The following is a 17,572-nucleotide window of genomic DNA, read 5'->3' as shown; positions in this document are numbered from 1 at the left end:
ATCTAGATCTGAAGACGTTTCAACCGTTCCAGGCAACAACAACGTAACTGCTACAGACCCAAACTCCGAACAGCCAACTGTCAGCTCTGTACAACCTTCACAAACCCAACTCGAAGAACATGGCTCCTCTTTTCCATTGGCTTCAAATCAAGTTCCATTTCATCCACATCTTAATCCCTCTGCTCCAACTCTTGGTAATCGTATCCCGGATCAAGAACTGCTAACCAATCCTCCTTTTGCTCAGCAACCAATTCATCTTAACACATCATTACGTCCTGACTTTCAAGTCCCTCGTCCACCAGATTTGTTTTCTTTTAACCTTTCCAGCACACCAAGGCCCTACTCCGTGGTTGCCCCGCAAGGATCGTTAGTTCAACCAGGTTTTTCGACTCTGCCTCCATATTCTGGCAGTCTGGTACAACCACTAGGACCACGATCTACAATGAGGCCGTCGACTTTCCAAACTGTACCTAGCAGTGGATTTAGACCAACGCTGTTGCCAGACATGGTCTCAAGCAACATGTCCCAATCAATACGGCCTCTGGCTCCTAACCTCAGTTTACATCCGGTAGCTCATCAGACAGGTACTGAAATACCATCAGTTCCCTTTCCCTCTGGTATCAGTCTGAAACATCTAACAGAATATGCTTCTGGTGGTTCTCTGCGTCCCATGTCAGTGTCACCACATGTTTCTGGCAGGCTTGCTGGTCCTCTTCCTACTTATCCTTCCACAAATACAGCTCCAAGGCCATTTCAAGGTGATTTCGGTTTCCATCCACAATCACATATATCTCCTAGACCCAACTCTCAAACAGTTCATCTCCCTCCTCTGGTATTTCGAGCCCCATCCGTCAGTCCAGCCTCCCAACATTTTGGACAAAGTTTCGCAAGATCACAGCACTTTGGGAGGCAGATGGATCAACCCCTGAACCACCTGCCTAGACCATTTCATGGTAACGTGAGATCTTCAAACTTGCAGAGCTTTGGACCTCCATTGCCTCGGGTGATGCCTAGGAACTTCCCTGAAGCTCAGTTCCCGCAGCGTTCTGCTTTTTTCCCTCCAAGACCAGTGTTTCATAATGATAACCTGAACCCAAATGGCCAACCACAGATTCGACACAGGTCTAACGCAGGTGTGCATCAAGTATATGATCCTTTTTCACCTAGTGACGCATGATGACTCGTTAGTGTTTTTTTTCATTACTGAGGAAAAAGAGATAACATTTGATATAATTTTCCTAACAGAAAGTTTCAAAGCATTGGCTTTGTCTTTTCCATGTATAAATGTTTGTCTTTTGTGATTTTAATGGGAAAATTGAAAATCGCCACAGAAAATTCATTTGTGCTTATTTTTTGTTTCTTTTGTTGTTGTGTTATTTGATGGTAGCTTAGCATACTTAACATTGACGATGGCCTGAGGAAAACGTTGTCAAAAAATGGTTATGTCGAAACTTGTCTGTACCTTAAAATGATCTTGTAATCATGATAATGATAGTTATATGTGCTTGACGAGAGGCTAATAGTTTGATAGCGTCAAAAGATGGCAGAGTATGTACAGATTTTGGAATTAGACACATAGTGGAACACTCTCTCTGAGTACCAGATGGGTTCAAACGTTGGGGCCTAACCTAAGAACCTTTTCCAGCTTCTCGGCCTTAAGGTAATCATTCTCTGTAAGCGGACCGGCTGGAAAAGGTGTGATCTCAACCACCAAATGTGGAGTTGGTAACTCATCAAACAGAGCTCTCACGTTGTTGCAACATACGCTTTGACCATGCGCACTCTCCCGCCGTATTTGACAACCCTACAGTAGTGTCTCAATTTGGTGAGAGAGAAACAAGTGTGAAGATTATTATAGATGTGTTTATTGTTAAACCTTGTGAGATGTTGCATCCCTAAAGTGGTCATCATCTGAGAGAAGAGATGCAATGGCTTTGAGAAGACGGTTTCCTTCGCCTTTGGAAGGTACCCTGTAGTTCCTTCTAAGCGTTCCCTTTGTCGTTGGGTGCCATTTGCTCACCAGCTTCCTCTTATCAGCTGCATCCTTTTCTGAGCATTTAAAATATAAAAAGATTTGTCTCAAACTCAACATTTAGCTAGGATAGATTCATTGACTAAACCAACCAATCTATCTACCTATCTAAAAAAGGTTATATAATTCATTTGTATGTGAAGTTGGATCAAAGCTCTAGACTTGGACACCTATATATGACAAGAATGGGTCAGAGTAAGTGTTGAAACTTAAACCTGGTTTGCCCTTAATGTTCTGAATCCACTTTGAGAAACCAAGATCCGCACCATCATCTTCAACATCAACACCACCACTTTCCAACCCTGAGATTATCCAACACCATCAAATCAAAAATCAAAACGATGAAAGCTAAAACCATTTTCAAAAAACAACCATGGAGAACGTTTTAACCAGAAACGATGGGGTTAGACTTGGATCCAGCTAAACCAGCTTTGACAAGCGCGTAAAAGACACAAACTCGACCAGCCCATAAGACAGGGGTCTCGAGCAAGGAAGCACGAGCAGACCCGTTTGAGGCTTTATTCGTGGAACGAAAGATCCGTTGGAAAGTTGTTAACTTGGAATCAGGAAAGATTGACTTTTTAAGAAGTAAAGCAGAGGAAGGCTTGAAGAGAGTAGGAGCCGTTGAGTGGGATCTCAAGTAGGACACTGAAGCTGCTTGAACCAGTGACAGTGGCATTGCTTCTTCTTGGTTTGGTCGGCTGAAAAGTAAAGTCCTTTACGGAAGCAAATGATAGGACTGGGACTATTTTCTAGGTGGATCGACTCAAACCGACACCGTTTTGCTAGTCAAAGTTCTCTTTTATCTAAAGTATACAACTTTTCATTGAACCATAAAGACAAAGTATACAACTTTTCTATTCTCGGAGTGTGGTGATCTTGCAACAATGAAGTAAACTGAGTCTCTACATACAATATGGTAACTTTTTGGTAACGTTTGGCCAAGCAAAGATCTAGCTAATCCAAGCTGAACTCCTCAAGCCATATGATAACTTCGTTCCTCTGCAAATGAAAGGCAGATTACAAATAACAGCTTAGAGCCAAGCCAAACCACTAATATATATGTCATAAAAAGAGTAACATATGGTTTCTAACTAAAGCTTGGAATCATTACCATTATGAAGCTCCATGTTCGTCCTGGATCATTGTAACGAGCAAGCATACAACCCGTCTTAGCTTCAAGACCATCTTTACTCAAACTCTTCCTCAGTTCATTCTCTTTTTCACGGACAACATCCTCCGTTGGTTTCCCACTAAACTTCACTGCCGCAGCAAAACCTCCTTCCAACTTCTTCAAGTTTATCTTTTCTTCATTAGGCATTGGTAAGCTATAAAGCGACAAGCAACCAAATTAACAACTTTTTTACTCACTACTCATCAGTTCCATCATCAACTAATCTTTACCTGCTGAGATCTTTTCCAGATGGAATGACAATTTGTACTGACACTGAAGAGAGTTCAGGATCCGTTGCTTGGGTGAACACTGGTGTTGTCATTGGTATTTTCTCCATCGTCGCGTTTTTCCCAAATATGTACCTTCATAAGTCACATTTATCATCACAACAACGCCAGAAGAGTTTATGGACTACAAAAAAAAAATTGCTTCAACTCTCACCCTGCCACATTGTTGAAACCTGAGGAGCCAGAGAGCTTGTCACCGTTTGTCTCCACTACTATAAAAGGTTCATACTTTCTCACCTGCCATACATTTACAAATGTATTTCAGGTTTGCATATTGGTACACTAAGCTCTTTTAACCACAAGGGAAGAAGCTATGTGACCTCATAGTTTGCTGTTCTTTTCAGTATCTGATACTTTGGAGTTTCCAAATCAGGCGTTTTATACACCCGTAACTGCCATAAAAAGTAAACTTTTTTCAACTCACTTGCAAGAGATGATTAGTTCATGGCAAGAAAGCAAAATGAGACAAGCCAGCCACCTGCTTAAACACATCAACAAGACCTTCAAAAGAGAAGTAGTCATTGTTTTTTATAGAGTCCCACAAGTCCTGCACATTGAGCTGTTATTAAGTAGACCACACACACAACAAAGAAGATTTCACAAGATTATAAAAGACATGCCTAAAACCATACCAGATGGCTGCAAAATTTCTTAGTTTCTGGATTAACAGCCATGATTGATAACCCTGTGAACACGAGCTCTGGCTTCCACGGTAAAAGCGAGAACTTCATTACCATAGTCCACCTTGTTGTTATCTCGTATGGACCTGTCTATAGCAGATGCATCAGTCCAGCATCATAAATGGTAGCAAAAGAGCTTATCTTTAATCTGTAATTAACTTCATTTCCTCTGTTTCTAATATACAATCAACGAGAAAGAGCTTATCTTTACAATCTCTAATATAGTATCACAACAAGCAAGTGCTAAGAGATCGTTTTATTATTCGTTAAGTGTTCGACTTTGCATCAGAATCAGTGGACTAATAGGAAATGAGCGAAGCAACTTTCGAAAAACAGAGTAAAGTTTGATGTTACAGCTCCTCTGTTTCATACATACAATCAATGAGTAAAGTGTTCAACTTTGGATCAGAAACAGAGTAAAGTTGAGAGCTTTAGCAAAAAGACCTGTTTTGCCCAGTGGAGTCGAAAGTCAGGAGTGAAGAGATTCTTCAAGAGAGAGATGTTGAAGAGATATCCACTTATAGTGTCGTGCTTGGTGATGGGGTCTCTGAACTTCACGCGCTCATCGTAGGCCTTCGGATCGATCCCTTGGTCGTCGAAAAGGTGAGGAAGATCCTTGTATAGGAACCCGACGAGCTGTTCCATGTCCACCGTCGATGTCGGAGGCGTTTCGTTGCCCACTTGAAGACTCATACAATGCCGCAGACGAGATGTTAAGCTGCGTTGTCTCCGTGGGAGAGGGAGGTAATGAGTGGTGGTTACATGCAGCCGGTGATCAGTTCTAACGGCGGTGATGATTGGCCGGTTAAAGTGGCCGGAGAGCTGAGCAGCTGTGGCCATAGATGTTTTCGATAGAAGTTTGCGTCTCTGTGTTCTGCTTTTATTACTGGTGCTTGTTGGCTATAGCTGCACCAATCGTTTTGCTTAGAGCATCTTTATCCCACGTCTTTAGTAGGGTTCTTATTTTATTTATGAATTAAAATAAAAGAAAATTAGCTTATATGTGAAGACACGTCTCTTATTTGGAGACTACAAGAGACGTATGTTATTAACACGTGTCTCCTTTTGAGACTTTGCTCTCCTTCTTCCCCGACTTCGCTCTTCTTCAATTTCTCCCAATTCGCAGCGAGAGAGAGAGATGGTGCCGCCGGCAACGGAGCGGAGAAACAAATCATCAGACCCGGGACCGGTCCCAAACGTGCTCCGGATCAAACCGTCACCGTTCACTGCACCGGATTCGGTAAACCTCTCTTATCTTTGAAACTTCCCATTGTAGGGAAAATCGATCTTACAAAAAATTCTGCTCAGCTGATGTGGTAGTGGCTGGATGTTTCGCTATTTGTGTTCGATTACTTTCTGGAGAAATCTATTTAATTGGGGTTTATGTTCTGAGATCAGAGTGAGTGTGTGTGTGAGAACTTGTTGATGAACTGGTGGTGATCTAATAATAAATCGACCTCTTGTAGTAGTAAGCTTAATTATCTAATAATAATAATAATAATACATGTTTTCTTGTATGAGATTGAAACTCTCTATATATGCCCTTTGTTTCGAAATCGTAATTTGTAATGCTTTGTGTTTTGTTTCAGGGAAAGGTGGTGATCTATCCCAGCAGTTCTGGAGGTAAAAAGATCATCTCACACACATTGTTGCTTTATGGTTTTGTCTTTTCTTGTTAACTTTGTTATTTCGTGAAGCCTAAATGTGTTTTGGACTTTGGTATATGAGTAGTACAAAGGACGCTGGGCAAAAGCCTTTCTCCTTCATAGTCGGTAAAGGTGCTGTCATCAAAGGTAATATTTTCCTCTGTTTTATGGTTTGATCATATTGCTATGGTTCTGTTATTCCTTCCATAACAAGAGCTAATATGAATTTAAAATTGTTGAAATCTTTTGCTTACACGATGGGATGAAGGCGTTATCGGAATGCAAATTGGAGAGGTTGCTCGCTTACGGGTATGTAGACTGCTCTTCTCATCATGCAAACATATTTGATTGCTTCATGAATTCTATTAGCTTTGCGTCTATCTTGAAAGCATGTTGTCTCTAAGGTTTGTGGAATAAAAGTGTAATGAAAGCTGTTTCCTTTATCACTTGAATCTTTCTCATTTGATTTTTTTTTTTAGAACCCTTAAATAAGAGACTTGCAATGAAGGACATAAAAATTGAAAGTTCTTAGCTAAATCTCTTAACCAAATTTTCTACTCAAATAGTATTAAAAATTAATTAAGAGACCCTTAAAGGTCTCTAGGATAATGATGCTCTTATGTTCTGTTTTCAATACGACGGTGTTTTGATATTTGGAGAAAAATAGTTTTTTTTTAAGGGAAATTGCATCCCCTATACACACAGATAACATCGAACAATCATGGATCTGGACCGCGGGTCTGGCCCATAAAAGACTGTCGCAGTACAGTATTGGGACGAAGTTTTCTAAACCCGTAAATTTGCGGGCCTCACGGGACGGATCTTTGCGGGACTGAGTCTTTTGCGGGATGAGCCAAAACGGATCATGCGGGATTACATGGACCCGCATTTTTTTTTCATTTCTTTTTTTACCTGAAAAAACGATAAAGATAGTGAGAAGAAAGCGATTATTGTGACTTTTCCCCTAGAAAACATAAGGAGTTCTGGCGATGATGATTTGAGCTCCGGTGATGATGATTCGAACTCCGACGATGACGACTCCAGCTCCGACGATGACGAATCGAGCTCTGGCGGTGTTTTGATTTGGTTTTCTCTTTTTATTACACACAACTATGAATTACTTTACTACAATATTTTTTGTTTAAGTTGATTGGTTTTGTTTTCAATACTGTGAAGTGGTGTTTTTCTTAATTTAAATTTGGTTACAATGGTGTTGTTTAGGAGAAAAGTTAGTTGTATATCATGTCACTTGTATACTTTGGCAAAGTGATTCACTTATTTTTTTGCAATCCAAATAATTTAAAAAGAGAGATAGTTTGATGAAGACATACAACACTTGAGCCAAATTATTACAAAGACAACTGCTCAATCAGATTTAAACTCCACAAAAACTTATGTTGATAACAAAAGAAGGCTTTTAACTCAAGAACGCAAGCACAAACGGAGCTTTGTGGCATTGATTTTGATAAGGCTTTAGTGAAGCTTATGAGCTCTCTTCAACTCTCTTACCCAACTCTTCTACTTGAACATTCATGAAAAAAGCTATATCAGGCGGTTTGATAAGGAGACGTCCCGCAGGACGGCCTGCGAAGGCCTATATATTCTGCGGTACGGGTTTGAAGACCGCAGTCCGCGCGGGACATACCCGCTGTAACCCGTTCGACGACTAGTCCGCCGCGGTACGAGACAGAACGGGATGGATAAACCTATTTGACATCTCTATTTGCATGGATGAAAATCAACTTTTTGCCTGAGCTGTTTTTTCAAAATAACAAATTTACTCCTACACTAACCAGCTTCTTCTTATTACACAGAGCACACGTGCTAAAACTTGTTAGGATACACTAACAAACCTAAGAGCATCTTTAAAGGATATGCTTAAATGAGTGTTTAGTGGTGGAGTCCACCATAAAAGAGGAAGAATGGGTGCTAAAAATGCCAGATTTAGCATCGATGCTTGTACTGTTTCGCGGGTCTCACTGACACGTGGCGCCTCTCGATTGGTTCGTTTTTAATTATTATTTTTTTAATTGGAGAAAAAATAAAAAAAATAAAAAATTAAGCACTCTACTTGAGATGCTAGGGTTAATGATGCTCTAAGCTTCTTCTTGTTACACAGAGCAGAGCACACGTGATAAAACTTGTTAGGAGAGAGTGAATTATCTATAGATATATTTTTTTAAGAGAAATACTGATTTATTCTATTTCAAAATTAAAATTTATTTAAAGGCTAATCTATAACCGACAAATTTATTTTGATGAAGATTTAAGACGGTTCTATCCACCCCACATTTTTGTAAAACAAATTCTGCACTAATACGTATGATTAATGATAAATCACATATATATTCTGGAATTTGAACATTTGGATCACATGTATATTCTGGAATTTGAAATCCAAATGTTCGGTGTAAAAATACTAAAAAATTCTTGATCAAAAGATTTTTTGTTATATAATTAGAGGTTATACAGTGATCTTTACTGTATAAGTTATTGGATATATTATGATACATTTAGTATTTAATTTCATATTAAATACTACAACATAACTTTATTTAGTCGATACTGTTCTTATTCAGTCGACCCTTGACTTTCTTCTGTAGAAAGTTCTTCAAGATTTGAGATCATGAGCATGAAGAAGTCTAGAGAACTGGCCTCCCATGTTCTTCAAGCGGTCGTAGCTACCTGTCTCCACTACGGTTCCATCTGCAATTACTGCAATGCGGTCCAATTTCTTCAGGGTGTTGAGGCGGTGAGCCACAACTACAGTTGTCATCTTCCGGCTAGCCATGATCCGAGCTAGAGCCTCCTGAACAGCCTGCTCTGAGTCAGAGTCTAAGGAACTCGTAACCTCGTCAAGTAGAAGTATCACAGGGTTTCTGAGAAAGGCTCTAGCGATAGCTAGCCTCTGTTTTTGACCACCTGATAGTTGCACTCCTCTTTCTCCACACTCCGTTTCATATCCTTCCTCCATTGCCCTTTATAACAAGAAAAACAAAAGCAAAAAATTCACTAACAATATAACTGAAGATGGTTTATTTAGGTCTTTCAACAATTACATTCACATATTCATAAGTCCATAGGTTTTGGACAGCTAGAAAAGTAATACATTCATTTGTGAAATTTTGTTCAAATCATGCTCGTAACCGGATCTGAATTTTAGTTTTTCTAGTTGAATAAAATTTAAATTAAAAAAAAAATGTACAGTTGGTTCTGAAATTTTGGGAATATACATAAACAATTTAATGAGAGCTTTAACGAAAAAAATTAACAATAATTTTAGAATTTATGCTTATAAATTCTTAAAAGTTTTGGGAACATAGGCCTATGTTCAGAACCAGGGGCGGACCCAGTCCCATAACAGACGGAGCACGTGCCCCATACTAACTTTATACTTTTTGTTTCTAACACAATTTTGAGTATGTTAATCTGAAATATTTGGTTAAATTAGGTCTGTGGTGTGCCACAGGCTCCAACGTTTTACCATATTCATCTTTTTGTTATTTAACTTTTAGTGTCAAACTTAACGTATATAATTGCTCTTTGTTCTCATATTTATTTGTGTCATTTCTTGTTCCCTTAAAATTTATTAAATTAATTATATTTATCTAATTTGTTCAGTTTTGTTGTGTAAATATCAATCTTGAAGTTCAAATTTCATATTTTCCTCATTCTATTTCTAACAAGATAAATATTTTATGTTTATATGTATTAAAATATATTAAATTTGATAATAAATACATTATTTTATGTGATTAACTAATAGTAGTTAAGTAAATGTAATTATTATTTTAAGATTACAATTTGTGATTATTAACTCATATAAAATGTATTGAAAACATAAATATATATTTTAAATTTTGTTTTTGTAAAACAATATTTTCAGAAACAAAGAGGGTATTTATTTAGTCGAAAGATTTATCATAAGCATATAGCATTTAAACAATAACATAACAAAAACTGTAAAAATATATATTATATAAAATATCTATAAAAATTATTGTGCCCCATATATAATATTTTTCTATTTCAGAACTGATGTTGGTTTTGGATAAAGTGTACACTTCATGAAAAACCCAAACCCTAAACTAGTAAGAAACAAGAAATGTGGATGTAATACTTGTCTACTCATTTCCATGACTTGTGTTTTAGTACTAAAAGGAAGAGTTATACTTACGAGATGAAATCATGTGCATTGGCGGCTTTAGCAGCCTCCATAACCTCATCCTCAGCCGCTTCGGGCCGTCCAAGCAAAATATTCTCTCGGATACTTCCTGAATAAACAACTGGCTCTTGGCTCACTAGTGCAGTATATTTCCTGTACCATTTTATATCTAGTTCTCTCAGATCTACACCGTCTATTTTCACACATCCCTTTTCCACGTCATAGAAGCGCTGGATCAAAGCGATCACTGTTGATTTCCCGCACCCTGATGTACCGACCAAACCAATGCTTGTCCCAGGCTTGATGTCTAAGGAAAACTGTTGGAGCACTGGAATACTAGGCCGGTTTGGATAAGAGAAATCAACCTTCTTTAGCTCTATTCTCCCGGTTATTGCCTCAATCTTTGCTCCATGGTTTGTATTGTCCTTCACGTATCCATGACAAAATAAAACTAGTTTATTGCATCATATATTTAGAATAATTCCGAGAAATTATCTTCAACTAAGTATATGAAATTATTAAGTGTTGATTTTATGAGTGATTTTAATTTCTTGCAAACAAGAAAAAGATACATTTATTTACCGGTTATTCTTTTGAGGCTTTAAAAAACCAACTTTAGTAATTAAAAATAAACCCGGCTTCAGCAAAATGAGAACTTTTTGACAGCAAAAGGGAAATCTGTATTTATATGAAATCAGAAATCTGTATTTATATGTTCATAATTGTAACTATTCATTTACACAATGGGTGGAAGATCTATTTCTCCATGATAACTATCATATAGCATCAGATCCCCATCGAAATATGACCTCATTCTAAATTTCCATGAATTAAATGTTACAAACTTATTTCTCCATGAATCAATAATTCAAAACTTAATTACCCATAGACCACGGTTTAAATTGGTTTATTTGTTTAAATTGGTTTTCTCTTTAACCAAACAACTTAAAATCAATTACACCAAACCAAAATCCAATTTTTATATATATTTTTTTACCAGCCCTCCACCTATGATGTATCTTTGTTTTCTGATGAACAAAACAAAACCTTCTTCAGTTGTAAAAAAAAACGCATAAACTTCCCACCTGAACCACCGTAATTCGTCAACCTTCTTATGTTTCTGTGATGTACTAAAATCTCTTTTGCAATTTTTTTTCTAAGAAACATCAAACTTATGTTCTTCTTCCAATCAATATTGTCTCCTTCATCAAAGATATCCGCCCATGCCTTTTCTTTGAGAGGCTTAAGTACCCAGAAACCAAATTCAACATTTAATTCATCAACATGTCGGTTAGATTAAACTCATATCGTCTTTTTCACCAGAAACCATCAAATTCGTCTGCAGCATAAGCATATATACCGAAAACTGCGAGTCTCTCATGCAGTATATTGACGGATTTACGATGGTGATGTCTACGTTTTTGATTAAACGTCAATGGAGGAGGAGAGATTATAGCCTGGATTGAGGAGATTCTCAGAGAAGATGAGTGAAGGGTTAGAGGAGGAGAAACGCCGCTAGCAACAGAGCTTATCGTCTTTAGGAAGACCAGTTACGGTATTGTGTACTAAGAAGGGTTTGAGATGACTCCAATACTGCTTTCGTTCTCACCAATAAATTATCATGAGAGAAGATCAGTTTTTGGCCATGGCTAGGATTAACGACGCTGGTGAAAAAAGAGAAGGAAGGTCTCTAAAGAAGATGATAAATTTTTTAAGAAAAAAAATTATATATAAAAATTGGATTTTGGTTTGGTTTAATTGATTTTAAGCTTTTTGATTTGGAGTAAATCAATTAAAACTAATAAACCAATTTAAACCATGGTCTATGGATAATTAAGTTACGAACTATTGATTCATGGAGAAATAGCTTTGCAATTTTTATTTTGTGGGGATTTAGCATGAAGTTAAAGTTCGGTGGGGATTTGATGCTATATGATAGTTTTCGTGGGGAAATAGATGGTCCACCATTACACAATCAATAAACAAGTTTTAAAACGAATATTTGTATATCGATTGGGTTTTGCTTTATTCAATTTTTAATTAGCAGAGATCACAACATTATTATGTTGTTATTAGGCTATATTCATATCTTGTATATATATGGAATAAATAACAAGAAAACTCTATGTATAGAAAATAACGAACTGTTAATGGGTTGTTAGTATCTTACTTGAGGTGAAGGACGGTCAAGTATTTTGAAGACGGAAGATATGGCGGCTGAGCCCTTGGCAAGGTCAGAAGTCATGCTTCCTGCTTCCGCAATAAACTTACCGGTGCTAACCAAAACAAAGAACGTCTTGAACACATCCCCAGCAGAGATCTCTCCCTTTTGAACCAACACTCCTCCATACCAAAAGTCTAACGCCCATGTCATGAAGGTTAGGCACTGCGCCGATCCCATCCCAAACCCTGCGAGCCATGCTGCCTTCTTACCCTTTCTTCTAGCCTCATCTTGAGCCTTATCAAATATCTCTATAATCTTTTTCGTTGACCCTAAAGATGTAACAATCTTGTGGTTGTAAACAGCTTCTGATGCAATGTTTGAGCTACGGTTTTGCGCATAGGCGTAGTTACGGGAAATGCTGGTGAGCAACACTTTCTTTGTGTAGAAGCAAAGGACAGAGAGAGGCTGGACAGCTATCATGACCAACGCAAGTTTCCATGCAACTAGTAGACCGATAACCATGGCGATTAGGACACCTGAAATGGTCTGGACGAGCAAGGAGATTCTGTCTGAAACTATGGACTTCACAGTGGATGCCTCATTACTAAGCCTTGCACAAAGCTCACCGCTAGAGTTCTCTTCCACATCAAACCAGGCCGGTTCAAAGGTGAAAATCTTTTCAAGCATCCTCAAACGAAGCCTTTGCATTAGCCTTTCACCCATCTTGGCAAAGCTGTAATGCTGAATGAGATTAAGGGTCATGGAGATAAAGGTGAGGGAGATAAAGATTAAGGAATAAATCCGGATCCTGTCCTGCATTTGCTTTGAGCTTGTGGCGAAAAAAGCAGAGATCATACCGCCTATGTTTAAGGCGTAAATCGGTTGGATTGCACCAAATGTTGCAGCTGAGATGCAGCCGAAGAGAGAAGACTTCCACTCAGGGGAGACCAAAGGAAGAAGTCTAGTGAAAGAAGTGGAAGGGAGGTTATCATCAGGTTCTGCTGCGTGAATGCTCTCGAAGGGGATAGGGGAAGCAATGAGATCAGGTGTAGACCTAATGCTTAGCCTACTGAAACTGTTCCTGGCGGACCAGTATTGTCTCCCCTCAGGAGTTTTGACACCATCTTGAAGATCTTGTCGATGTTCTTGGCTGCTGAATTGTCTTTGAATGTTTATGAGTTTTGCATAATGGTTGTTCTTGGTCATCAAATCTTCATGAGAACCCATTTCTTTAACGGAACCGTTTTCTAGCACAGCAATGTGATCCGCTCCTCTAACTGTTGAAAGCTTATGGGCCACCACCTATTTTCACAATAGATGGATTTCGTTACAAAAGAAAAGGCATATTATATAGACCATGACATGTAGTCTATTGAAACTTGTATTAAGGTTGTTACTGTATCACCTTGTATTCAAAGTGAATTAAATCTCGATGTATTAGTAAAATGACACATTCATTAGGCCATAAGAAAGTAAAGGGTTATTAATTTTTCATCCTCACAATCAATATACATACTCTAAAACGGATATTTGATGTAATAGAGTTCACATTCTATGTTTCAAGTTTTATTCGCTTTTGTTCAAAACACATATACATGCTATTTTTTTAAGTTTGATTCGCGTTTGTTCACAACACATATGGACTTTGAGAGTGGTTTCACGTACCAGTGTGGTTCTTCCAGCTGCTACTTGATCAAGTGAAACTTGAATCAATGTTTCAGATTCTGCATCTAGTGCACTTGTTGCTTCATCTAAAAGTAAAATCACTGGATTTCTAATGATCGCACGTGCAATTGCAATCCGTTGCTTTTGACCTCCAGATAAAAGTGCCCCACGATCACCTATCTGTTTTCATGTCATTGTTAAAATAAAATACACAAGTCTATAATCATGTGAAGCAAATAACTATAAAACACACCTGTGTCTCATAACCATCTGGAAGTTGTGTAATAAAGTCATCAGCATTTGCAGCCTTGGCAGCTGAAATGACTTCATCCATCGATGCATTATCTTTCCCAAACATAATATTTTCCTTGATGGAGGTCCCAAACAAAGCATGGTCTTGACTCACAACACCAATTTGTTCTCTCATCCATTTTAACTGAAGAGTCTTTATGTCAAACCCATCGATCCTCACAAACCCTTCTGTTGGATCATAGAACCGTTGCAGCAATGCGATCACTGTCGACTTACCACATCCACTAGCTCCCATAAGAGCTACGGTTCTTCCAGCATCTGCTCTGAGAGTGAAGTCCCTGAGAATAATAGATTTTGGACGAGAAGGATATGTAAAGGTTACATGCTCAAACTCTACTCTTCCCTCGATCTTTGCATTTGGTATGAACCCTTTAGTCGTATCTTCACCATCTATCTCTGGAACTCTATCAATCCTTGAACATATTCTAGCTGCTGCAACTGAAGCCTCAGAGAAATATCTGATCTCAGTAAGTGCCGTCCCTAGAGAACTACATCATTTATTCATTCAACAAACATGTTGTGAATAAACGCGAATTAAAAAAAAAAGAAAGAAAGACAAGAACACTTTAGAAACACTCGAGTCAAATACCTATTCTAAGGTTTGTATATTGATTGTGTAAACTAATAATTTACAATCTTTTTATCCTTCAGAAAATTTTCCTTATTTACTAATAGGTGTGTTTCTAATCCTAAAAGATAGTAAACGAAATGTGTTTTTTTTACTGGTGCATTGAGATCTAAGTCACTCTAGAATCGACAAAGCACTTACGGTTTGACTTTTTTCAGTGATAATTATTTAGAACGGAGAGATAACTCTCTTGCGATATGAGAATATGCAATTATTCACTTACTTACAGGCCACTCAAAATGAAAGAGATCCCAGCTGCGTAAATGCGTCCACCGGTTTCTTGTTTGTGCATCACCAACCTGCTTCCGTACCACGCAAGAAAAGCCCATATGGTGAAAGAGATCCCTGTGCTTCCCACGGCTAAACCTTTGGCCAACCCTTGCTTTAGCCCAAGCTTCTTGTGTCTTTCCAAGATCTCTGAGTAGCTCTTGATGATTTGAGTCTCAGCCGTGAATGAAAGAATGGTCTTGATGGAGCTTAGAGCTTGTTCCACGATTGAGTTTGCTTTGGCGTATTCATTGTAGGATTTGTTAGATAAATAAACAAGGTATTTGCCATAGATCAACCCTGGGATTAGAAGAAGAAGAAGTGATGGGAGGGCTACTAGGGTTAATCTCCATGAGAAGTATGCCGCAAACACGAGGCCTGTAATGAAAACTGATGTGTGCATCAAGAATATGGGCACCTGAGATTATAACAGCAGAATTATAACTTTCTTCAACATGAAATATATAGTATTTAAAAATAAGAAAGAAAAATGTTTAAACAACTTTTTTAATATATATATATATATACAAAAGTAATGTCACTACAGTTACTATACACTTTGCATGATGATGTAACTTATTGACGATGTCAGCATTTATTTTTAAGTTAGGTCAAGTAAATTTGCCGGATGGGTTAAAATATTGACAAGTTGTGTAACCAAGAAAAGGCATGCAAGTTTCTAGGCTTTTGCGATTTCGATAAGAAAATTTTGAAAAAGACAATAAATATAATAAAATAAAGATAAGATAAAACGAAAAGCTTATATTTTTTATTATATTTCTCTTAGTGGAATTACCTTTACTATACATTGATATAATTAATATTTTACATATACAACACATAAATTAATTATTTCAACATAAATTGTAGTTTTACATGTTTATTAACTCTTTCTAAACCGGGTATTTTCGTTGGATCAACCCTGGGATTAAGAGAAGAACAAATATTACGTTGGCCGGTGGCGTTTAATCTCTGAAAGCTTTAAAATGGATGTTCTTCCTAAATTTTCAAAAACTCTTCCTAAACGTAATTTTGTGGTGTTTTATTAATTAATACTAAATGAGCGGTATATTTTGAACTAAGACTTATCTTTTACAGTATTTTAGAATATTTTTCTTTTATGTTTTAAATCTTAAACGTCTGAATTTATATACTTAGAACAAAGCTGATTAACCATCTAAGAAATACTTTGTCAGAATTTGATACCTTTTCACTAAGAAGTTGTTGGATGAGAGAAGTGTCAGTGGAAATGGTGTGAATAATTTCAGAAATGGAAGCATCTTCTGATTCAAAGAAAGAAACTTCTTGTCGGAGAACAGCTTTAAGATATGTTCGACGAATCTTCTCAACTTGTCTCTCGCTTGTTTTGCTCCAACAATAGCCCTCTGCACCCAAATAATACATTTTAACATATTTTCTTTGAGAACTTATTTGTAGAGAACTGTCGACAAAAAAAACTTATTTATAGAGAAACTATCTTGATATTACCCATAAATGCCACTCCCAGGATAGCCAGTCCCAAGTATACAAAGTATAAGCTGCACTGTTTACAACAAACTCATTAATCTCGTGATCAGATGTTTTAAGAAAATCTGATCACACAAGGATACATATGTTGGATCATTTTGACATCGAGTAGAATCACTTGAACTGCATATCACTTTAGCGATTAAAAATTTCTTATATATTAACAAGATTATTTGGATCCATAAAAACGATGAGAAGAGTTCATTTTTCATTTTGTGATCTATACACGATGTCAAATTTAAGAATTTTTTTCATATAATAAATACAAAAAAAAAATTGATCTAGTAACAAAATCAACCGACCATTTGTCTTTTGGTTTCCCAAGCGCCCAACTATATTTATTTGTGAGCAGATCTCTTGTCACAAGTCCACCAAGGAAATCAAACTTGCACACGGTGGATTTTTTTATGAATTGAAAGATGACTAACCTTCTGAACCTCGTCCTTGAAAGTATGAGGATTGTGTTGACCGTAGCCCAAGCTATTCATGATCTTGCTTGCGAACACTAACGCCACATTCGTGGACATGCCATCTCCAATGGCTCCCACCGTACCAAGTACCATCAGAACTATATCTATCCAATCTGCGAACCGAAATATTACATGTATGTTACAACTCGATTTAGATGAAACTGGCTCGGTTTTCTCTCGAGACGCCATCTTATTTTTTTTCTTGTAATTTCTCATATAACATCGACGAGGAGAATTGTCTTATTTATAAGAAGAGTGAGGTTAGTGATGGTTAATGGACGTGCTACAGGAGCTTTTGTTTTTACTTGTTTTAACAATTAAATATCATTGCCTTTATTTGTGGGGCGTGTATATAGTTAGGTATTCTTTAATATGTCTTTCTCTTATAGTTGTTGATAATTTTATTTCATCACATGCATATTTCATTATGATATTTATGTTTAGTACATACAGTTATAATATTTGATAAATTCTTTAGAGAAATCTGACAACTTAACACTTATCTGTATTTCTATTTGTGTCCATCACTTATTTATGTTGTTTTTTGTTTAAATC

At 37.3% G+C, this 17,572-nt stretch overlaps 5 protein-coding genes across 5 annotated transcripts in view; 2 read left to right on the top strand and 3 right to left on the bottom strand.

Moving 5' to 3' along the window:
- LOC106305999 overlaps positions 1-1,349 on the top strand; it is a gene marked incomplete in the record, with an annotated part of 4,418 nt that extends 3,069 nt beyond the window's left edge. Inside the window, 1 exon segment of the mRNA XM_013742444.1 lies at positions 1-1,349. Within this exon segment, the coding sequence (XP_013597898.1) occupies positions 1-1,177 (1,177 nt within the window).
- A 115-nt stretch (positions 1,350-1,464) lies between these two features.
- Positions 1,465-2,766, bottom strand: LOC106306001. Its single transcript, XM_013742447.1, has 4 exons — positions 2,423-2,766; positions 2,248-2,334; positions 1,877-2,049; positions 1,465-1,804 (listed from the first exon to the last, which is right to left on the bottom strand). Exons 1-4 carry the CDS (start codon positions 2,709-2,711, stop codon positions 1,610-1,612), a joined length of 744 nt encoding a protein of 247 aa, XP_013597901.1. The 5' UTR covers positions 2,712-2,766; the 3' UTR covers positions 1,465-1,609.
- A 66-nt stretch (positions 2,767-2,832) lies between these two features.
- LOC106306000 lies at positions 2,833-5,084 on the bottom strand. The gene is made up of 8 exons (XM_013742445.1): positions 4,618-5,084; positions 4,126-4,263; positions 3,972-4,040; positions 3,814-3,885; positions 3,648-3,730; positions 3,437-3,568; positions 3,147-3,360; positions 2,833-3,034 (listed from the first exon to the last, which is right to left on the bottom strand). Exons 1-8 carry the CDS (start codon positions 5,011-5,013, stop codon positions 2,990-2,992), a joined length of 1,149 nt encoding a protein of 382 aa, XP_013597899.1. The 5' UTR covers positions 5,014-5,084; the 3' UTR covers positions 2,833-2,989.
- Positions 5,016-6,189, top strand: LOC106303148. The gene is made up of 5 exons (XM_013739491.1): positions 5,016-5,124; positions 5,183-5,413; positions 5,763-5,796; positions 5,905-5,966; positions 6,088-6,189. The coding sequence occupies exons 1-5, from the start codon at positions 5,016-5,018 to the stop codon at positions 6,165-6,167; spliced, it is 516 nt and encodes a 171-aa protein (XP_013594945.1). The 3' UTR covers positions 6,168-6,189.
- Positions 6,190-8,324: 2,135 nt separating this feature from the next.
- Positions 8,325-17,216, bottom strand: LOC106305409 (putative ABC transporter B family member 8). The gene is made up of 9 exons (XM_013741785.1): positions 16,976-17,216; positions 16,509-16,563; positions 16,227-16,405; positions 14,981-15,438; positions 14,067-14,613; positions 13,814-13,993; positions 12,155-13,450; positions 9,997-10,409; positions 8,325-8,797 (listed from the first exon to the last, which is right to left on the bottom strand). The coding sequence occupies exons 1-9, from the start codon at positions 17,204-17,206 to the stop codon at positions 8,431-8,433; spliced, it is 3,726 nt and encodes a 1,241-aa protein (XP_013597239.1). The 5' UTR covers positions 17,207-17,216; the 3' UTR covers positions 8,325-8,430.
- Between the last annotated feature and the right edge of the window lie 356 nt (positions 17,217-17,572).

This window comes from Brassica oleracea, chromosome C7 (genome assembly GCF_000695525.1).
Source record: "Brassica oleracea var. oleracea cultivar TO1000 chromosome C7, BOL, whole genome shotgun sequence".
Classification (NCBI taxonomy): domain Eukaryota; kingdom Viridiplantae; phylum Streptophyta; class Magnoliopsida; order Brassicales; family Brassicaceae; genus Brassica; species Brassica oleracea.
The sequence above is the reverse complement of the archived record's forward strand: the minus strand, read 5'-3'. Positions and strand labels throughout refer to the sequence as shown.